General features: G+C 33.3%; 1 protein-coding gene across 5 annotated transcripts in view; it reads right to left on the bottom strand.

Annotated features, from left to right (window-relative positions):
• The window catches only part of LOC143256027 (A-type potassium channel modulatory protein DPP6-like), a 367,278-nt gene that overhangs the window by 33,172 nt on the left and 311,326 nt on the right, over nt 1–22,780 (bottom strand). For all 5 annotated transcript variants that reach the window (XM_076512601.1, XM_076512600.1, XM_076512603.1 and 2 more), the window contains 3 exons: nt 20,613–20,687; nt 5,176–5,228; nt 3,471–3,540 (listed from right to left, as the gene is read on the bottom strand). In XM_076512601.1, coding sequence (XP_076368716.1) covers nt 3,471–3,540; nt 5,176–5,228; nt 20,613–20,687 — 198 coding nt within the window. The remainder of the gene's footprint in view (nt 1–3,470; nt 3,541–5,175; nt 5,229–20,612; nt 20,688–22,780) is intronic.

The raw sequence follows: 22,780 nt of genomic DNA, 5'->3' as shown, positions 1-22,780 counted from the left end.
AAAAATGGTAAATATCAAATTAAGAATTATGTTCATATATGTATTCTTTGGTTGTTTTCTTGTCAAACATGCAGCTATACATGTTTGCTATCTGTGCTGTGCTCACCATAGGTATCTAAAGCTTAGTTGTTACTGTTATAAGTCTTAACACTACACCAATGGAAAGCTAAAGTATGTTCATAGATATTATATGCAAATATGCGAAGATCAGTACAACACCTTTTCCCTGAACACATCAATTCTCTATCACACGTCAAATGATTGACTCAGTGACAATCTCTGTAAATTTATACACACTTTCATAAGTGATGGAGAAGAAGCATTCTTACAAGTTGTTGAAAGTTGAATCAAAATATTTCATAACTGTCTATTGAAAATTTGAATATATACAAGATGTACAAGTTCAAGTATAATATTGAAAAATATTAGACAGCAGTAGAAACTGATATTCCAACATCTAATAACCTGACCAGTCACATATGTAACATAGTTCTATACCAACATAATTATTCCAGTTGTTTTCAAAATGGTACAAAATAACTCAAAATCCTCTATTCTGTTAATTTAGACAGAGGATATCTCTAGTCCTATTGGTCATTTGTTAAGTTATTCTCTAAAACATAAAATAGCAAACATAAACGTTTCTGTACATTTACCCTTTGTAGAAGAATAACACATAAAAATAAGTTACTTAGCAATAGTTAAGTTTACCAGATATCTTGTAAAAATTAAATTAGCCTGTGGCTAGTTTTTATAAGATAACATACATCAAAGATCAATATTTTAATTTGTTTTTAGGTATACCCTGTAAAGGTACTGAACAATTTTCTTTATCCACAGCAGCATTCAGAGACAAGTAACTTTGTAACCAGTTAATCAGTTAAGAAATTTATACTATTAACACAATTGTTATAGACTAAAAGTAAAATACAGCATGGAATGAAAAAAAATATTATAAGTGCTTACAAATAGAGAAACAGATTAGAAGCATGTAGAGAATGATAATAAATAATATCATGATATTATGTTCTTTTCTTTTTTTTCTAAATAACACAACAGTGAAAGAAAGTGATAATCTATCTACTTACAAATAAAACAAACAAGCAAACAAGAGATTCATTTTATAAATATCATACTGCATTAAAACCAAATTGTAAGAAGGCATTCTCTAAAACACTTAACAAAATATCTTATAATAAAACATGTAGAAATCTTTAGATAAGGCTTAGTAGCTTGAATAAAATTTATTTAAAAAATACTTATGTTCTGTAACCTTCAACATTCTACTTTTGAGATATTTTTAAATTTATTCGATTGCACATTCTTGAAGAATAGTTTGTGCACAGCAGTGCTCACGTTCTCTCCAGAAACTTTTTACCTGATTTATCTGGACAAAATTACCAGATCTGCACACACATACATCTATAAACACACTGGTGTTTCAATGTCTTCTAGTAATTCTATTTAATTAATAATATATTTTAATTTCTAATCTAGTAATTAAAAAATCCCAGAATGCACTTACTCAAAACCACTGTACTAAAGAAAAATATTTCAAAAAATGATATTCCAACTTTATACACAAATAAAATGCTGTATTTTTTTAATCAAACATGAATATTTGATTTGATATCATTAAATAATACCAAATTATATAATTAACACCCGATAAGATGGTACAGAATGACTGCATGCTCAGTATTAAGTAAAAATATACCAATAACTGTCATAGCTAAGTATCAATTTGTGTATGTATACATGTGTGCAGGGTCTGAGATACAGAAGGAAGAGTGGTGGACACAACTTTCCTGACTTATCAAACTTAGGGATAATTTTAATTTTTCCTGACTTTTGCATGTTTATAGTCACTTAGTCTCACAATTTCAAGTTATAGGCTAACTACATCTTAAGCTTGCATGGCATTTGTATATAGGCTTTACCACACCTTAACATACGATCTCATCAAACTACATATGATGCTTAGGAATATATGATTTCTCCCTTCTATAGCACTGTAGAAAGTTCCAAAATTTTTTACTGCTTAGTTTGTTTTTCCATTGTTGTGATGGTAACACATGACACACAAGGTGTTTAGTATTAACTTGTTCTAGCTGCTTCTTTTCTGTGTTTTGTTTATAATATATCTTTTCTGCCTGCAAAAATAATTTAGTATTGTACAAAATGTTCAGTTAAATGTATTGGAGCTGAAACAGCCTCTGCTGTCTGATTATGAGGATGGATGAAAGTGACAGCTAACCAACACTGTCAGGAAAAAAAAATTGCAAGATGATGTTATCCACTGGACAAAGAAAGGATATTTACATATAAATTTGAGCATCTTTTCTTAACTCGTTTTTCTACTAAACAATTCAAGAGAAAAACCTACTTTTTGGAAACCAACATGCTTAACAGCAATTAATCTCAAGAGAAAGCAGGCTGCAGATTAGATATAATCTAGTGAAATGAGACTATCCAGATGTTGTTGTTTTGTTTTTTTTTATTTGTGAAATTAAGATTTGGTCAACCTTGTAAAGTTGTACAGAACTTTTATTTCACACTTAATAAGATACCTTGTCCAACACCTTACACAACAATTAACCTGTTGTTATCTGCAGGTTTATTGCCAGCAAAAGTAATAAAGACAAGGGTAAGAAAGAAAACAGAAAAAGAAAAAAAAAAACAGAGAAAATTACACAAACAGGTAAAAAAGTAAAATATATGTACATAGCAAATGAATTATAACAAAGGATGAACAAAACAGTAAGGTATTTAAAAGCAAGTGTTGAATAATAATAGGAAGCCTATAATAGAAAGTCACTGATTAAAAACTGTATTAATAACAACTTAATTATTAACTCAGTTGGTTTATATTCTTTCAATAACTGATTTAGGCTTGACTTAGCCATTATTAAAAATGTTTTCCAAAATACTTTGACTTTTAATCCACTATCATGTCTTTTTAATCCTTATGTTGCCTATCTCAAACTTGTAGGGAAATTTGGTTACCTGAGAATACTACACCCACATAACAAAACTGATTTATAAATATTATGTGATTCAGATGGCTGTTGACCTACAGTTTTGTTGGTGATTTCAACCTGACAAAAGTTTTATTGAGATCACTGCAAAAATAAATAAAAAACTGTTGATTGACTGATTGATGTTAATAAACACAATGATTAGTTCTAAGGTTAGAGAGAGAATCCACAGTTGTGAAGACTCTCACACTAACATTTAAAATAAAAAATAAAAGTGTTAAAAAGTCAGGCATGAATATTTCAGGTTAAATAGATAAGCATTTTGTTTTATTCTTGCTTAAAAATTCAGTTTTACACAAAAACTTGTGTTGGTTATATACAACATTACAAATTTATTAAACATTATACGACAATACCATCACTTAACTATCCACTATGAGCACCAAAACAAGAAATCAAAATGAAACTTCCTTTCTTAAACAACTGACTTACCAACTGATTATTAGCTGGTCCCCATCCTGCATAGAGAAGATCCGCGTCATTCTCAAGGGGGAGTACTCGTCTAAGAAAGAAAAGTCCAAAACTTTTATAAAATATGTGTGTTTGTAATTAAGCAATTAAGACAATAAAATTCAATGAATATGAACAACAAGTGATAAATGATAGTGAATGTGGGAACAGCTGGATAGAATTTTGGTTTTGAACTGATAAGTTTGTAATTAAGATATCACTTAAAACATAATAGTTGTTCAAAAGGCTATGACTCAACTTCATTTTAATTTCTTACTATCTCATATGGTTTAAATTTACTAACCTTTGTGTACAGAATGTTAGAATATAATTTTATAATAATTTATTATTAAAAGTAAAAACACTGTTATAATGCTGAGCATTCACACTTGAAGAGTTCACTTTAATTTTACTCAAAGTTTTGTATGATTATGGAATATATCTTTTCACTCTTCCACACTGTCACTTTTATCTTACTTAATGAAAGATACACAGTTTCCTACAACAGTGAAAATGAATTTTACTTCTGTTTAACCTTTAAACAGTGGGAACTTTGTAGGTAGCAGCATCAATTGATGATGGCTGTCGTTTAACGGTTAAAGACGGCTGAATTAGCACAAATGAAAATCTTCCAGAAACTACTGTTGGTGTCTTAGTAAACTATATTGTTTGTCATACACTAAATCTACACTTTTACCCTCATCTACAAAAGCAGTAACATTTTCAAAGAATGTCAAATATTTGTAAGGCAAGATTCTCCCTTAGTGAAACCAATGTGACTCTAACAAAATTTAGAATTTTGTTAAATGACTTTGCAAAGCATCTTTTATAAAACTTTCCAAAGCTTTTCCCACAACTTATATAATATTAATAAGCCTATAATTACTAGGACAGATTTTATCAATCTCCCTTGAACACAAGAGTTAATAAGCTAACTTTCAATCCTCTGGTACCTGTCCATTATTGAAGGACTGACAAAATACAGCAGCAAGTGGCTCACATATCCAGTCTAACTTCCTTCAAAAATCCTTGGGAAAAATTATTTGGCCCAAGAGCCTTACTGTTCTTTAAATTTCCCAATTCTTTCTTGACCAGCTCAGAATTAATGTAGTCATCTTATTTGATCTTATTTTCATCTACCAATGAGATGAAGAAACTATTTCTAGATTACTGATCAAACCATTTGAGCATTAGTAACCAAAAGAATAAAACTGATATCAGAGATTAAAAAAAAAAAAACTTTCTTGAACAACTGAATTTATTACAGATTACTTCATTTACTGAAATTTTATTTTTACAAAGGAAGATTTTAATTTTTGTTCATAAAGTACATTGAATAAACTAATTTCAACAGCAGTAACTATTTTGCGGTACTGCATGCAAGCTGCTGTGTATTTTAAACCCTCAGAAGTGTGTATCTATTGACACAAAAAATTAATTTAACACATATGGGAAATTTAAGGGCTTTTTTGTTGTTTTACAGCAAAGCCACATTAAACTATCTGCTGTATCCACTGCAAGGAATCAAACCTCGGATTTTAATGTTGTAAGTCAAAAAAAGTATCAATGATCCATGGGGGGTATAAAACTTTAAGTTAAATAATTGTTCATATTTTTATATATACGAAAAATCAAAGAAGTCTGATTCTTTCATAAACGAATACCTATTAAAACAGAATACACTTACTCGTTGGTTAAATCAAATATCTTGTATTTGGCCGTATAGGAATGTCTGTAAATCTGAAAGCGAAATAAGATCATTAAGCTCAGGTTAAATTTGTTACAAAAAAGGAAACTAATTCTATCATAACTGTACAAAAATATAGTTTCTAACAAGAGTATGAAGAAATTATAAGGCTTTTCATGTACAATACGACAGGTATATAAAAAGCATCAATTGATCTAAGACCCACAATTCTCACTTGAAATGGCAATAGACTTAATTACGTATACGTCACACCAATCGATTTTTCTCTGCCTCGTTTACTGATAAAAGATTTTCTCAATGCCAGGTTTAGTTCTGGATACGAAATATAAAAAAAATGACACGTTTTAACATTTAATTACTTCTCTAAAATTGGGAAGATTAAAGGGGAATATCCTTTCTTCGTGGAAGTACAAAGTTTCAAGTTCACGTGTAGTTAATATTACACTACAAGTATAAAATAAAGGTTATGTAGGTAGTGTGTCCTATACAGGGTGGCCCGTAAGTCCCTACCCATCCATATGTAATAATGTTATATTCAATTACGCATGTATTATAAATTTGTTTCTTTTTTTATTCAGAGAAATATGGTCGATGTAAGCCCATTTACACTTGAAAATGTCTCACAAAACATGGTGTCGCATAATATTATGCAGCGAGAATGAGGGACAGCACACAGATACACTGGATACATAAGATATATGGATGGGTAGGGACTTACAGGCTACACTGTATTTATGCCCTTGACAGAGACCAGTTAATCTACTCAGTTAGAAGAAATCTTATTGTCACAAAGAAACGGGGTGAGACAGATCGAAAACGGAAATACAGTTTAAGTTTAGCCAGTTGTTTTTTTCAAGCATAAAAGCTTATGACCCATGAATAAAAACTTTAATATAACTGATATTGTAAACATTACTGTAGACATACAAGTTTTTTGTTTTTTCTTTTTCTAGTCAATGACAGGAATTTATGAACCAAGCTATTGTAATATAGTGAGATACAACTGTCTAGGTGGTGTAATTAGATTAATTATTTCAACTAAACTTCTGATCTGCTTCGTGTTATTACGTACTGTAATCCAACTAACTCTATACAACAAAAGAGCTATATTATATTGGATCTATGTAAATATTGTATTCCAACTGAAATGTCTGTGACTTAAAAAAAAAAAGAAAAGTGGCCATATAATGTATTAACAAAGAAGAACGTGGCAAACAAGAAATGGATTTTAATTATTCATTATGAAATAAAATAATGAAACTAAATATAAGCTGGAATTGAATCGGTTTAAATAAAAAGTAGCAAACGAAACAATATATCGCCAACTGATAAAACGAACTAACGAAGGAAGATAGCAGCTTTTAACTTCTAAAGCTCAAAATCCGGATTGGTCTTGCTTCCGAGATTAACTTGTACGGCTATGGTTCATGATTCCTTTCTCTAAGCTAAGTTCACGAGCCAAACCATTTAATCATTTTGCATGTTGTTGTTTTTTTAAAATTATCGTCTGCAAATGGGTAAAAAGTGTACAGTTGTACCACATAAATGCATTATACTTTATATTCATAACCTCTTTTGTTTACTAATGTTTCTTTAACTTGGTATGACCGATGCAATACACTACGTTCTCAACTGTTATTGCTCCACGACTTAGCACAGGTCCAGTTGTGTAAGGGGAAAAAATATCTTTTCAACGCCTGCAAAAAGCTGCTACCAAATTAGCATCTTTATTTCAACAGTCCTTATTTAAATACGGAATTTTTAGAAGAGTACAAAATAATTCTAACCAAGACACAGAAATCTATTGCTTTAGGCCTAACATTAGTTAAGCCATTAGTAAGACCTAAATACAAGGAGATAATACTCTAACTCGTATACGCTTTTTGTTTTAGTTTAGTTAGGACTAGCCTTTAACGATTCTTAATACATTCAGTACATAAACTTATTAATTTCATTCTAACGTTAGAAACTTCTAATATGTTGTACAAAATATACACTAAAGTATATTTATATCCTCATTTCATTTACATCAGTGAAATGAATTGTGCATTTAGATAGTAAGGCGCGCGCACATTTTCAGAGTAGTTTTGTTTGTTTAGAAATAAGCACAAAGCTACACAATGGGCTATTTGTGCTCTGCCCACCACAGGTATCAAAACCCGGTTTTAGCGGTATGCGTCATCAGATATACCGTTGTGCCACTGGAGGGCTTTTCAGAAGAGAAAAAAAGTATTATAATATAATATAGTTTGTTTTAAATAAACATATACAGAGTTTTTAACCTTGTTTTATTTAGAATTTTATTGACAAAGAAAAAGTATGCGCAAATACAGACTCGAATATTAACTAAAACAGTCTGCTCTCCAAGGTTTATATTTTTAAACTGTTTTTTTTTTTTACATTATTGAGCAAAAAGCTATACAATGGGCATCTGTATCGTACCCGCAATTAGTATCAAAACATGATCTTTCTTTATTTTCCTTTTTATTTTAAACCTTTCTATTTATTTTCTTTTTGTGTGTGTGACCCCAAGATTTATCGCTGAGCCATTATCAGTATTAGAAAGATGTCAACTTTGTTACCGCCTAACAATAGAACAATTTACTCACTTTTACAGATTAAATCAAAATATTTAAATCACGGAATAAAATAACGTTATACACTTGAAAGAGAAGTGAGCAGTCGCACACTGCGCTGTTATTTAATAATGAGAAACTGGAACTTTTGCTGCTAAGAACATATTTCTATCCTAATTTTACATAATATATCACACACAAAATCAGAAAATAAACTAAAAAAAAAGTCTTCGATAACAGACTAAATTAAAAGAAAAATATCCTTTTCCAAGTTGTATAAACAGTTTTTGTATTTTTAAGCTGGTCCAGAGCACATGATTTATAAGTCTCTACAGTCTTATAGAATTCATAAGCCACACCTACCATAACACATCCATTCCCTAGTCAAAATGTGACAAATAATCAAGCAAAGTAACTTGGTTAAATTTTGAATGATTACTCTGCTGCGAAAACAGACAGACAAATAAAGCATTAAAAACTAATTTTAAACAAATAGTTGGATATGAAATAAAATTTAAATGCGTGCTAAATGAGCTACATTAACCATTTTCCCGTGAAAAACAATATGATAAAACCAAACTTTTACGTAACTCAAACACATTACTGAGATGGACATCTTTGAAACTGTCGAACACAGAAAATGTGTTAAAACTAGACGATTCCACGTGTGTGTGTTTGCCTGTGCTACTTCACAACTGCACTGTTATTCCGATATAAATAATGAAGAGAAACTTTCGTTATTGCTAATAAAGGTGCACGTAATCCTCATGAGGTAGACAATCAAACAAATAAAATCACTAATTGTGATCACGTAAATATTTTCAACATTTTGCAAATGTTGAAAAACAATTGTTTAACTGCTTATAATTAGACACAAAACCACACAATGGGCTATTTATGCTTTGCCCACTGAGGGATTCTATCGTTATAAGTCCGCAGACATATAGCTGTGCCACTGGGGAGCGTTGAAGAACAAGCAAACTTTTATCGAGTCATACAAGCTGTCATCCTCGTCAAACCAAACATGCTCGTCCTTTCAGCCGTGGGTGCGTTATAAGTTACGGTTAATCCCACTATTCGTTGGTAAAGGAGTAGCCCAAGAGTTGGCAGTGAGTGGTGATAACTTCTAGTCTCACACGCAGATACCCCTCATGTAGATTTACGCGAAATTTCAACCAATCGAAACACTAATGTTTTTATTAAATGTGTTCGAAAGAGAAAACACAATTTCACTTGGTTCAAGATTGATCAACATGCATGGAAATAAAGACTTTAATAGTCTTTCGTTCATTAAAACAGGTACACAAAAACATGTGAATCCTACTAAAATGCGAAGAAAATATGTGTACAGAAATTGAAATGATCTAATCTGAGACAGCTGTGATGGAAATCGACACCAGTTCCCTTCAGAAGTGAGAGAAAAAAAAAGATGGCTTATTTCCAATTTTGTTTGTTGCTAAGCGAAAAGGTACACAATGATATATCTGTGCTGTACCCTCCACAGATATCAAATTAGGTTTTTAGCGTCATATGCCAAGAGTCTTGTGGCTGAGTTACCAAGGGTCCAATTTCAAAGCGTTTGCTTATTAAACTACCCGGATTTGATATATTTGATTTTTTTCAGTTGTTACCCTATTACTTATCATCACACACACACACACACACACACACATGTACATAAAACTATTTTTAATTTTGAGAGATTTCTATATATACTTATTTATATATCTTCACCTACTTTGTTGAAACTATTATATTTATAATGCTACCTCTCCACCAAATAATATAGGTAAATCACTTTTGTATTTTCATATTCACGTGTAGTAGATTTTTATTTGCTTTCACAAGTCTTGTTGTTAATTGTATTTCAAGCTATATTATATTGTAATCGTGCTCTCCCAATAACAAAATATAAAACACATCTCAAACGGCCCCGCAAGGCCAAATGGCTAAGACGCTTGACTCCCCCAATTTGAGGGTCGCGGGTTCGAATCCCCGTCCAACCAAACATGCTCACTCTTCCAGTTGTTGAGGCGTTACTATATGATGGTGAATCCCACTATTCATTGGTAAAAAAGTAGCCCACGAGAGGGCGATGGTGGTGACCCCTAGTTGTCTTTCTTCTAATCAGTGTTGTCGAGAAAACCCACTTGTAGAGAAATATATATGTAAAAACGACTCTTTTGGGTTGAGAAAATATTTTACATAGAAGAGCGAACAACGTTTCGACCTTCGGTCAAACGTCAGGTTCACAAAGAAAGAGGTAACTGACCGGAAGCTGACCACATGTTTGAAAGGGGTTGTGTAACTGAGTGTCGGAATGTAGAGGGCGGTGTTAGATGTTTGAATATATAATTTTATTTATTTTATTATATTAATATAGGTATAAAGGCGTTCCTTTATATTGGTTTATTTTGGGTTTAAGTTGTTGTATAAGTAAGGCTTCTTTAATTTTGCGTTTGTTTATGTTTGTTTCTTTATTTTGTATTTGAGTGTTTTCTATGGTTATGTTGTGTTTATTTGACTTGCAGTGTTCGAAAACGTGTGAAGGTGACTTTTTATGTTCTTGGAATCTGGTTTCCATTTTTTCTACTTGTTTCTCCAATATAGAAGTCGTGGCAGTTATCACATTGTATTTCATAAATAATGTTGGTGTGGTGTTTGTCAGTGTAGTTTTTACATAGTATAGACCTCAGTTTTGTGCCTGGTTTTTGAATAAATTTGGTATTAACTGGAATGTCATATTTTGTTACTAGTTGTTGCCAAATGTTGGTTATTTGTCTGCTGATATCAGGAATATATAGAATACAGCAGTATATGGTTTCGTGATTTTTTTATTCGTGAGATATATTTACTTTTGGTGGTTGATTTTGCTTTTTGTCTAAGTGTGTGCGTATAATGTTTCCTACGGTTTGTGGAGGAAACTTATTGATGTTGATGAAGTATTGTTTTATTTTGTCTAATTCATCGTTAATTTTATCTGGTGAGCATAGATTTATGGCTGTGTTTATTTGGTTTCTTAGTATGTTGAGTTTTTGTTTTGTTTCATGTGCTGAGTCCCAAGTAATGTATAGTCCAGTATGGGTGATTTTTCGGTGGATTTCTGTTTTGAATTGTGTGTCAGTTCTTGAAATTTTGAGGTTAAGAAATGATATTTGATTGCTTTCTTGCTGTTCACATGTGAAGTTAATGTTGGGATGCATAGAGTTAATGTGATTGAAAATGTTAAGTATGTGTTCTGTAGATTTGAATCCCGCAACCGTGTCATCTACATATCTGTACCAGTATAGTGGTGGATGTAATGCTGTGTTAATTGCTTGTGTTTCAACTTGTGCCATAAAAATATTGACTAGAACTGGTGATACTGGGTTGCCCATGCTTAGGCCATTTGTTTGTATATAGTTTTGGTTGTTGAACATGAAGTTTGTCTTTATCGTGGTGAATTCTATGAGGGTTGCTAATTGGTTACTGGGAATGTCTATAGTTGGATTAGGGTCTCGGATATAGAGTTCTAAGGCTATCTTGCAGGCTTCAGGCTGATTTCTATGGTTGGAATGTACCTAGGTGCTACTGCGAAGTTGAGTCCTTTGTTAAGTAAATGTATCTCGTCTCTGTTTAATTGTCGGTCGGATCTGTTAATTATGAGGTTAGTCAACGGTTAACGGTTTAATTACAATCTTGGTAAATACATAGCATGGGCATACTCCAAATATGTAACATCAGCCAGCTCATTCATTTTAATTTTTAGACTTTTAATTTCAAGTCTAATCTAAATCAACTTAATCATAAAGCCTTAACGGCCAGTTTCGATGTTATATCCCTCTTTACAGAAGTTCCAACCACTGAAATAAAACAATACTTCATCAACATCAATAAGTTTCCTCCACAAACCGTAGAAAACATTACATGCACACACTTAGACAAAAAGCAAAATCAACCACCAAAAGTAAATATATCTCACGAATCAAAAAATCACGAAACCATATACTGCTGTATATCATATATTCCTGACATCAGCTGATAAATAACCAACATTTGGCAAAAACTAGTAACAAAATATGACATTCCAGTTAATACCAAATTTATTCAAAAACCAGGCACAAAACTAAGGTCCATACTACGAGGTCTGTTAAAAAAATACGCGGACTGTTTGAATTGCGCGGCTCCAGTTGGTTCCAGAGGAATCCGCTTGGTGTTGCTAGGTTCTCACAGATCAGCTGATTATGACGCCATTTCCCGATTGCAGATATCTTCATTTGTGTATTAGCTACGAGGTTTTAAGTGAAGTGCGATTTTTTCATTTGGCGGATTTCAGAATTAATGACCTGAAGGAACAACGACTTGCTGTGAAATTTTGTGTTAAACTTGCGACTGAAACTTTTGCTATGCTTAACACGGCTTACGGTGATGTTGCTATGAAGCGTACGGCATGTTTCAAGTGGCATGAACGTTTTAAGGATGGTCGACAGTCCATTGAAGATGATGAGCGTCCTGGACGTCCTTCCACGTCAACTGACGACCCACACGTCGACAAAATCAACACCCTGGTGCGGGCAAATCAATCTGACTGTCAGGGAGCTTGCTGAAGAGTGTGGGATATCAGTTAGATCTTGTTACGAGATTTTGACCGCAAAAATTGAAGATGCACCGCGTTGCTGCGAAATTCGGCCCTCAAAACTCGTGAGTTTTTGGCCAAACACTCAATCACTGTTCTTCCCCACCCCCCCTACTCACCTGACTTTGCTCCTTGCGATGTTTTCTTGTTCCCAAACTCAAAAGACCCTTGAAAGGAAGAAGATTTGAGACGATTCCCGAGATTAAGGCAAATGCGACGAAGGAGCTGGAGGACATTACAAAAGAAGCGTACCAGGACTGTTTCAACAAGTGGAAACACCGTTGGGATAAGTGTGTGCGTTGGGAAGGAGAGTACTTTGAAGGGATCCCAGACCTGTAACTTCTAAATAAAGTGCATTTTGTTTTATGACGTTATTCCGCGTATTTTTTGAACAGCCCTCGTATGTAAAAACTACACTGACAAACACCACACCAACATTATTTATAAAATACAATGTGATAACTGCCACGACTTCTATATTGGAGAAACAAGTAGAAAAATGGAAACCAGATTCCAAGAACATAAAAAGTCACCTTCACACGTTTTCGAACACTGCAAGTCAAATAAACACAACATAACCATAGAAAACACTCAAATACTAAATAAAGAAACAAACATAAACAAACGCAAAATTAAAGAAGCCTTACTTATACAACAACTTAAACCCAAAATAAACCAATATAAAGGAACGCCTTTATACCTATATTAATATAATAAAATAAATAAAATTATATATTCAAATATCTAACACCGCCCTCTACATTCCGACACTCAGTTACACAACCCCTTTCAAACATGTGGTCAGCTTCCGGTCAGTTACCTCTTTCTTTGTGAACCTGACGATGACCGAAGAAGGTCGAAACGTTGTTCGCTCTTCTATGTAAAATATTTTCTCAACCCAAACGAGCCGTTTTTGCATATATATGTCTTTCTGCTAGTCTTTCACTGCTACCTTAGGACCGGCTAGCGCAGATAACACTCGTGTAACTTCGCGCGAAATTAAACAAAATTTATTTGTTTGTTTTTTTGTTATAAAACACAAAACTACACGAGTTTATTTGGGTTGTACGCACCACTGGTATCGAAACCTGATTTTTTTTTAGCGATACAAGTCTACAGTCTTTGGGGGCCTGGCATGACCAAGCGTGTTAAGGCGTGCGACTCGTAATCTGAGGGTCGCGGGTTCGCATCCCGGTCGCGCCAAACATGCTCGCCCTTTCAGCCGTGGGGTCGTTATAATGTTACGGTCAATCCCACTATTCATTGGTAAAAGAGTAGCCCAAGAGTTGGCGGTGGGTGGTGATGACTAGCTGCCTTCCCTCTAGTTTTACACTGCTAAATTAGGGACGGCTAGCACAGATAGCCCTCGAGTAGCTTTGTGCGAAATTCCAAAACAAACAAATCTTCAGTCTTTAGTGTTGGGCCACTGCGGGTCTAATTTATTTTTACAATTATTTTAGATCTTTCGGTAAATCTGACTTGTATTGGCTCAGAAGAAATATAATCATTGGTTTTTATGACGTTTTCTAAGTAGAATGTTTTACCCATTATATTCGCTTTATAAAACGTATTCGTTGTTGTGAGGCGTGGCTGGTGGTAACTAAGAACGGTGAATAACTATCCTAATCTCAGTTCGCTTCGATAATTAACGCTAACTTAATGCATTTCATTTTAATATTATATAACAACATTCTTGTATACATTGGAATCCTGTACCAAAGATACACCTATTTACTTCAAGGACCTTTTTAACGTGGTGTTTTGCTTCTTTGTAATAAACTATTATAACTATAAAGATGTTCCAGCACATGACTTGTAATAACTTTTTCCCACACATTCACTCTAAATTTACGTAGTATATGGTAAATGTATCGACTATATTTGTTACATAAAAATTAACCTAATTAAAAGTCGTATTGCATCGATAACAATAACTGCAGATCACAAAATATATAAAAAGAACTTTATATTACAAGGCCTTCAACAATAAAAAATTAAAAGTTAAATATCACAATATTAAAGTCAGAGTAACTATCCACTTAACACCGTCTATTATTAGTAGGAATTGTTAACAGAAGACTTTACAAACAAGCACATTTTGTTGTTGGTCATCTCCAGGAAGATTTCGGCTGTATATTGCATGAAGGTGATTATAGTATTCAGATCTTTAATCACGGTAATTAAACAACCATCACACTTATATCTGGTGAATTATGGTTTATTGAAAAACTATCAGTTAGTTCCTGACATTCCTGACAATTTTCTTTGTTCTTAAAGATGGCCTTACAAATGTTGTTTAAATGTATATGTCGCTTATCTAAACCAGTTTGCCCAGAATTGACATCCAATTAACGCTAAAACTAGTATTATTAAAACAATACAGACTTTGACTGCATTATATTAAAAGGATTTTGGGGCCTCCTCACGTCGTTGCCAGGACTGACTATGCTCTATCTATCTATCCTGTGTGTATTTATAATAGACTTTAAGTTTCTATCGCAAAATGCAACCGTTGGGTTTGTCAAATTAAAATCATATCACTGTCCACTTATCTCCATTAAGCGTGTGAGGTCAGTGATTTTGCACGTCAATTTTAACAGTCCCATCATAAGCGTTGCATGTGGCAACTTGATCGATACATTCTCGTAAGAAATAACATGACTGTTTCATTTTCCAACTGCTTAAAATACATAAAGGTCGAACGGACCTGTACGCGTGACTTGTTCGCTTTTCCAGCAGAATATTTTTCTTGATTATAATGCGTACTGTTGCTTAGAGCTCGTTGACGACTTTTGCTACTGTTCATGAATTTTCACCCTTTACAAGACTCTGCACATTACTTACCATGGATAGGATACGACTTGTTGCAGGTCTCTTATTGTTGGTCCCGAATTAGAAGTTGATCCACATTCCTTTTTTTCCAACGCTATTTGGTAAAAGATATGTCCCCGTCTTGGAAATTCCATACCCCGATCTGGTCAGTGATAAATCTAGCTATACTAAATATTGGATATTATTTTTACGGGGGTATTAGCACCTGGTCTTATCTGAACTGCCTTGTCGTTTTATGCTTACACATTTTTTTAAAAAGAAATGCACATCATACAAGTCCACTTCACCCAGCCGAGTGTCTCTGTTCTTTTATTTTTTGTTGTTTTTCTAGAATTTCACCCATAATCTGGGTGTATGAATATTTTGCGTCGGGAAGGGCTGCCACACACCCTTCCTAAAATCGATCCATTTTTCGTGACGTCACACTACCTACGAAACGGCAAAAAGCATCCAAATGTAGTTTTGATACATTTAGTTCCACCATGAATTTATATCGGCTATGGTTACCTCGTGACTTGCTTGTTTACATATTCAAAATTCGCTTTGGTTTAACGTTCTCAACCTTTCGTACCTCACAATGAAAAACATATCTTCCATATGGTGCTGTTTAATGAAGCGCATCTGTACGAAAAAAAAAAAAAAACACTATTTACCTAGCAAAAAAAAAAACTCGCCGGCTTTCACTTACCACCGATATTGTTTTAAAGCAAAGCACTTCTTTTCAAACATAATGAGTAATATCTTCTTTCATCCACAAAGCTGCTATTTTCATGCATGAAAATTTAAATTAAAGAAAGCCGTGATACAAAGAGTTTGACGTCACGTCAGTTTCTGTACCTTCGCGAGATTCACAGTGAATTATTATTCAGGAATTTTCTTGTTTTTATACTGGACATGAAAGAGTAACTTTCCAACGTATACAACAGAAGTCTTTTAACAAAATATACCGGCTACTTTTGTTCACTGATTACAGCTTTTTTTTTAACGAAACCGTAGTAGAAGCGGATTATCATATCATCTCTATTATCTGTCAACAATATTAAAAATATTTACATAGAACATTAATTAGACAGGCCTAATATACAATACCGCTTTAGATAAATTATATGAGAAAGCCGTGTAGATGCATTTTGTTGTAGTTTATTTTAGTTAAGCACAAAGCTACACCAGGGGCTATCTGTGCTCTGCCCACCACGGGTATCGAAACCCGGTTTGGAACGTTGTAAGTCCGCAGACATACCGCTTAGCCACTGGGGAGCAGATGCATTTTGAAACTCTTGCATTCATGAATATTAGTCAACGTTTGTACATTTTAACAAATCCAAGTGTTTAAATTGTTTCACAAAATTAACTTTTATACGGTCAGAACTAATATCGTGTATGCAGCCATACTGCAAGATGTGAAAATGTCCACGAAATATTTTAATATGATATTCCCGTAGCAAAACATTACAAAAAGTGACTATTTAGTTGCAATTTTCCAACAAAAAGTGATATACACTCGGTAGACCGAAATCCAAGTTTCAAAAACCAATTACACTTTAGTAAACTAGTTAATGTGTGTGCGTTTTCTTATAGCAAAGCCACATTGGGCTATCTGATAAGTCCATCGAGGGCAGTCGAATCCCTTATTTTAACGTTGTAAATCCGAAAACTTAGCGCTGTACCAGCGGGTGATTCCTTCAGTTAGAAACAAGATGTAATGTTAAATATCCATGGCACTTCAAATTCTTTCAGGCGGGATTAGAGTAAATGAATATATTAGTTATATTTTTGTGTGCCAGTAATACCAAGCGTGAGACGTGTGTACCCGATTAGATTTTATGATTTTATTATTCATCAAGACCTCTACCGGCCTACCCTCAAATTGAAATCATTTTAAACAGGATTGGGGTAAATTAATGTACAAGACCTTTGGCGTCGTCAAATACAACAATCGAAAGGATTTGACCTGATTTCAGAACTGTAATTAGATTTTAAATTGAACGACAGATGACAGAGCTACAAGCTAAAAGCTTGTACTTCGAAAAAAAATAGTAAACAAAATGGCTCGAGTTTCTTTATTTCAAATTTGAGATATTCGAATATTGTTTTTATGCAACTTATAAATTGCCTAGTAGTAGGTCCAATATAACCTAATAACACTTCAGACATTTATACTCACCTAATAATACATTATAAGTTTTAAATGGTAAATAGTCGATCCATATAACGGCATGACTAAATAATATATTGTATTTAGCAACACTCCAATTAGGTTATGTAGCAAGATTCCTGTCGTTTAAATAACAATGGATAACAATATACACATTTCTACGTCTTAAGGAAATCTGAAACAGCATGTGATAGTAGAACCATTTAATTAAAGATTCTTAAAGCTTAAATAAATCCTCGATAGTTCAAGATTATATATACCAATCCAAGACACTATTGGCCTAACAGTACAACCACTTTTAGGGACCGTAGAAATTCCATGTATGATACCAGAACGAGAACCGATGGTTTTTATTTTGTGATATTAGTTTTCAGTCAATAAATTTTTCCTTTTCAAATGTTAGTAAACATCTTTGCAATTTATCTTCTCTTAATGTTTTTAGATGAATCTTTATCTTACTCAACAAATTTGTTCCATCACTTAAGACTTCTTTATAATTTTATTAATGTAATCAGTTTCATTCAAAATAACTAGATTAGTTGCTTTAATAACTATTAGTTGCTTTAATCGGGTTTAATAACCTCAGTATCTTCAATTCCACTTAACCCTTTCAAGGCCAAAAATTCATCTTTGTATATATTAGTAGGTTTTCTTCCACAGTTAAAACCATTAAGAGATCTCAAGGCAATGCCATTTATTTGAATTATTATGTCATTACAAGACTTATTGCTTTCTCGTTCATGTTATTTGATTAGATGACTACTGCAGCAAGCGTTCAGAATCTAATAGATCATCCCTACATCTGAGTCTCTTCAGCGGAATGATACATTTTAGCTACTGAACAACCCAGTTTTTCTGTTATTTAAACCACAACTAGAAAAATTAAAGCCGATCTATAAAACTCTCATTATTAAATTTTGGCCTAGTTAATCTTTTTAAAATGATTATTTTAACATCTTAAAATACTTTTAACATTTTATGTATTTATCCCATTAAACAAATGGGTATAATTTAAAACACTATTCTGCAACTTAAAAATATTGTTTTAGTTTAATTACTTTATCTTTTGTAGTTTTAGTTTCAGAATCTAACATCGATTTCTAGAAACCCACTTAAAATAAAAATACATCTCAGAACGGCTGGTATGGGTATTAACACTTTTAGTGGTAAGGCGAGAACAACGTTTCGACCTTCCCAGGTCATCTTCAGGTTTAGAACCTTAATCAATAAAAGTGTTAATACCCATACCAGACGTTTTGAGATACATTAACATTTTTTATTAATCTGAATAATAAAACTGACAAATAGATGCTTTAGAATTAACAAACTAAGATTATATATCAAAAACCTGAGATTTATAATAAGTTTCAATACTAACAAATGGATAGGGCATATGAAGTTAAATGCTAATTATATTAGTATAAATTATTTTACAGCTCCCAGTACATAATATTTAGAAATATAAATTTAGTGCAAAGGTTAGGGATGCTATTTCGTCAGACTCCAAGTTCCCATCAACTTGAAATACTTAATTACAAAGGGTACAAAATACGAGTAAACTGAACCATGAATTGACCAATAACATTTAAATGATGCGAATGGGCAAGCTGAGACAAACTTATCCGCTTGAAATCAGTCTTAGCCAATTGTGTGAAGAAGAAACACCTCCCACAGCGGATCCACACTGGGTTTCGATACTAGTGGTGGGCAGAACACAGACTACTGTGTAGCTTCGTGCTTAATTCAAACCAAACAATGAAACAAATGAAAAAGAAAGAGTTTGTTTGTTTGTTAAATTTCGCGCAAAGCTACACGAGGGCGCTAGTCTTACACTGCTAAACTAGGTACAGCTAGAGGGAAGGCAGCTAGCTCTTGGGCTATTTTTTTTTTTACCAACGAACAGTGGGATTGACCGTAACATTATAACGCCTCCACGGCTGAAAAGGCGAGCATGTTTGGTACGACTGAGATTTGATCCCGCGACCCTCAGATTACGAGTTGAGTGCCTTAACCACCTGGTCATGCAGGGCCAAAAGAAAGAAAACCATATAATGATACCAACTTTATAACTAAAGTCATTCACATAGTTTATGATACGAAAGATCACAACATCTAACGCATCATAAAATATTAACGTAAACAGTTGAAACAGCTAAAACATCTCCTTTCGATATAATAACCAAAACAGAACAAACACTTTCAACATCCAAACAATTCCTGTTACTAGATAAATTATTTCGATACGTCAGATCTAATTTCCCATTTGATAATGATATTACATATATCTGATCAAACTGATAGTGTTGCAAAGAAAACTGCATTAACCCTTTAACTAGCGTTTTTCCTTTCTGTGTCACCATAAAAATGTTGGCTTGAATAATATCTTCTAGTTTAAACCAGTATATTACACTATGTAACAAATTTTTTTACTTTTTCTTGTTCCTGGGCAGAAAGTGTTATTTCCCAATTTCTTATGCCTAAAGTAAGTGGAAAAGTCCTATTTTTCTCTTCAAACTTTGCTTTTGTGACCTGGGAGCGTATAACTAAATCATGATGGTAGACTACATTTGGGGGCTGATACGTGAAAGTGATTTACATTACAGTCGCAAATCTCGAAAAACTACTCACTTCTAAACATTTTTGTATAACTTTAGTATAAATACATGTAAATATTGATTCACATGTTGTTTTATTCAGACCTTATGTAAATGAAAATGTGCAAATTTGCCCGATTTTACACAGAAAATAGGTTAATTTCTAAATTTCATTATCCAGGTCACAAAAGCAAAGTTTGAAGGGAATAATGGCCAATTTCTGTACATCATATGCAATTAAGAAATAACACATACTATTCAGGAACAAAATTTGTGTTACATAATGCTATAGAATCTATATAGATTATAATTTTATTATATTCACAAAGTTCAACATATAGAAATATTTTTAAACTAAACAGTGAGCATCCTAGTACTTTGTTAAATCTTATAAATATTAGTTACTTTATATTGGAAACACCATTAAGTTTTTAATCATTCGTATTCAAAGTTAAATTTACGTCACTTTCAAACTTCATGAAACGTGAATGTATGATGAACATACAAGTAGATGCCAATTAAAAACCCTCTTAAAGGGAAACAGACAACGACTCATGTATATCCTAGGTGAAATTTACAATAATATTTAACAAAATATTCTTTTTTATTCTATCAGCTACGTAAGATTTTTTCGCAGAACTTACCTTTGTAATGTCATACGTAAGAAGAACATATTTTCTGTCTTGTGATAAAAGGTATTTCTTGGCATTGTATTGTCTCTGGAAAAAAAAAATGCCTTACAAGTTTCAAAGTTGCAAACTCCTCGACATAAAAGCTGAAATTTACATATACACTGGCGTGTGTGTTGTAATAGAGTTAATATTATATTGTGCAAGTTACATTTATACTTAGAAATGCATACGTTAAATGTGTATTGCAAAATTCCCGCCTGTTCCCTAACTTTGTGAAATATTCTCAAGTGTAAGAATAAACAATACATGTTTCATGAAAGCACAGTTATGTTGTTGGGCCAACTAAAATCTCTAGAACCTCGCCTTAACGTTTGCAAACCGACGCGCCGAGAATCATTTTATGTTGGTTTGATACAGCTCGTATACTATAAATACCGGAAGGTGTAGCTGTGATTAACTCGTATTAATCGAGAAACCATATATTTGACCAGGAACATTTATATATTTCGAACATTACAAACCTTTTAACTTCAGTGGATTACCGTAGGACGTTAGTATTTCTACGAAAACATTAGATAACTTCGGTGGTGAAAGATTCGTGTGCATTGTTTGTTTGTTTGTTTGGGAATTTCGCACAAAGCTACTCGAGGGCTATCTGTGCTAGCCGTCCCTAATTTAGCAGTGTAAGACTAGAGGGAAGGCAGCTAGTCATCACCACCCACCGCCAACTCTTGGGCTACTCTTTACCAACGAATAGTGGGATTGACCGTCACATTATACACCCCCACGGCTGGGAGGGCAAGCATGTTTAGCGCGACGCGGGCGCGAACCCGCGACCCTCGGATTACGAGTCGCACGCCTTACGCGCTAGGCCATGCCGGGCCGATTCGTGTGCAATCAGTGAAAAGCTAGCTATCCATTAAGTTTACTGTACCGATACAAACTCGAAATTAATTCACTCATCGTGAAACTTCGGTAAAATATTTAGTTCCGGATCAGATAGAAGACTCAATACTGTTTGGAAGTTTGTAAACATTTTGTATATACACTATTTGTAAAATGTTTGTACATAAATCATCGTTTATAGTAGCTATTTGTAATAACTATTATAAATTATATTATTGTTTGTATATTAAAATATATTTCTTAGGAAAGAAAACTGTATGTATAATCTTGTTGGCAAACATAATAAATGTGATACATCTGTACATTTAATTAACTTTTAAATTAAAATTAATCTCAGTTTTACATTATTTTGAATTATAATATATAATAGTATGCATACAACACGCATATATCTTTCTAAAAATGTTGATTTACAACACCAACCACTAACAAACATCTTCCTTGGGATTTGTCTTCGAATTTCATTGTACACTTTGCATAGATAAATAAGGATCAATAGCTATTACAGCCAGCCAGTTTAAGTAAATACGCCTCAATCAAGTAAGCCTACTGACCTTAAACAAATAGTGTTAATGAAGGCAGCATGGCGTTTTAAGGGTTAAGGATATTCTACCACGCCTAATCGTAGAATGATCTACTTTGTTAGAAACCACGTCATGACACGGCCATGTCCTACGTGATGTAAACTCGGTTGAATACTAAACGTTTAGGAAGCGATACGAGTGGCTTGACATATTTCTACGTGGCCAATGTTTCAATACTTGCATTGATAGAACTCTATGGAAAAGAACCATACCTCTTTCAAACGATAAATTACCACATCATACTGTACTATGATAAAGTTTTAGATCAATGATTCCTAGAATTTGCATTAAATGACCTTAAATTACGATCTCTGTCAGGATGTGTGTATGCATGTTCTGGAACCTAACTTAAGATTAAATAAAACAAGTCTCAAAATTTCACCGCACACGAAGCTTCCGGTACAAAAAGGTGGTAAGTTAACCATGACATGTGCCAATAGTTTGTGAGAATGTCAGTTATAGGTTTTATGATGTTGTAACAGGTAGGCTGATTCTTGGTGAAATATTAGATTGTCCAGAAATAAATATCGGAATTCTCACGATGACATTTAGAAACTGAATACTGAGTAACTTATTGTTGGTTGGTTGGTTTAATCCAATGTTTACCACTTACAAAGTGTCATAATTAACTGCTGTTTCAACTCTACGCAGAGTAAGTTTTGCAGCCCTTAAGGCAGTATGGACAAAAGC

This window comes from Tachypleus tridentatus, chromosome 7 (assembly GCF_004210375.1).
Source record: "Tachypleus tridentatus isolate NWPU-2018 chromosome 7, ASM421037v1, whole genome shotgun sequence".
NCBI classification, from domain to species: Eukaryota; Metazoa; Arthropoda; class Merostomata; order Xiphosura; family Limulidae; genus Tachypleus; species Tachypleus tridentatus.
This window is presented reverse-complemented; position numbering and strand designations above follow the sequence as displayed.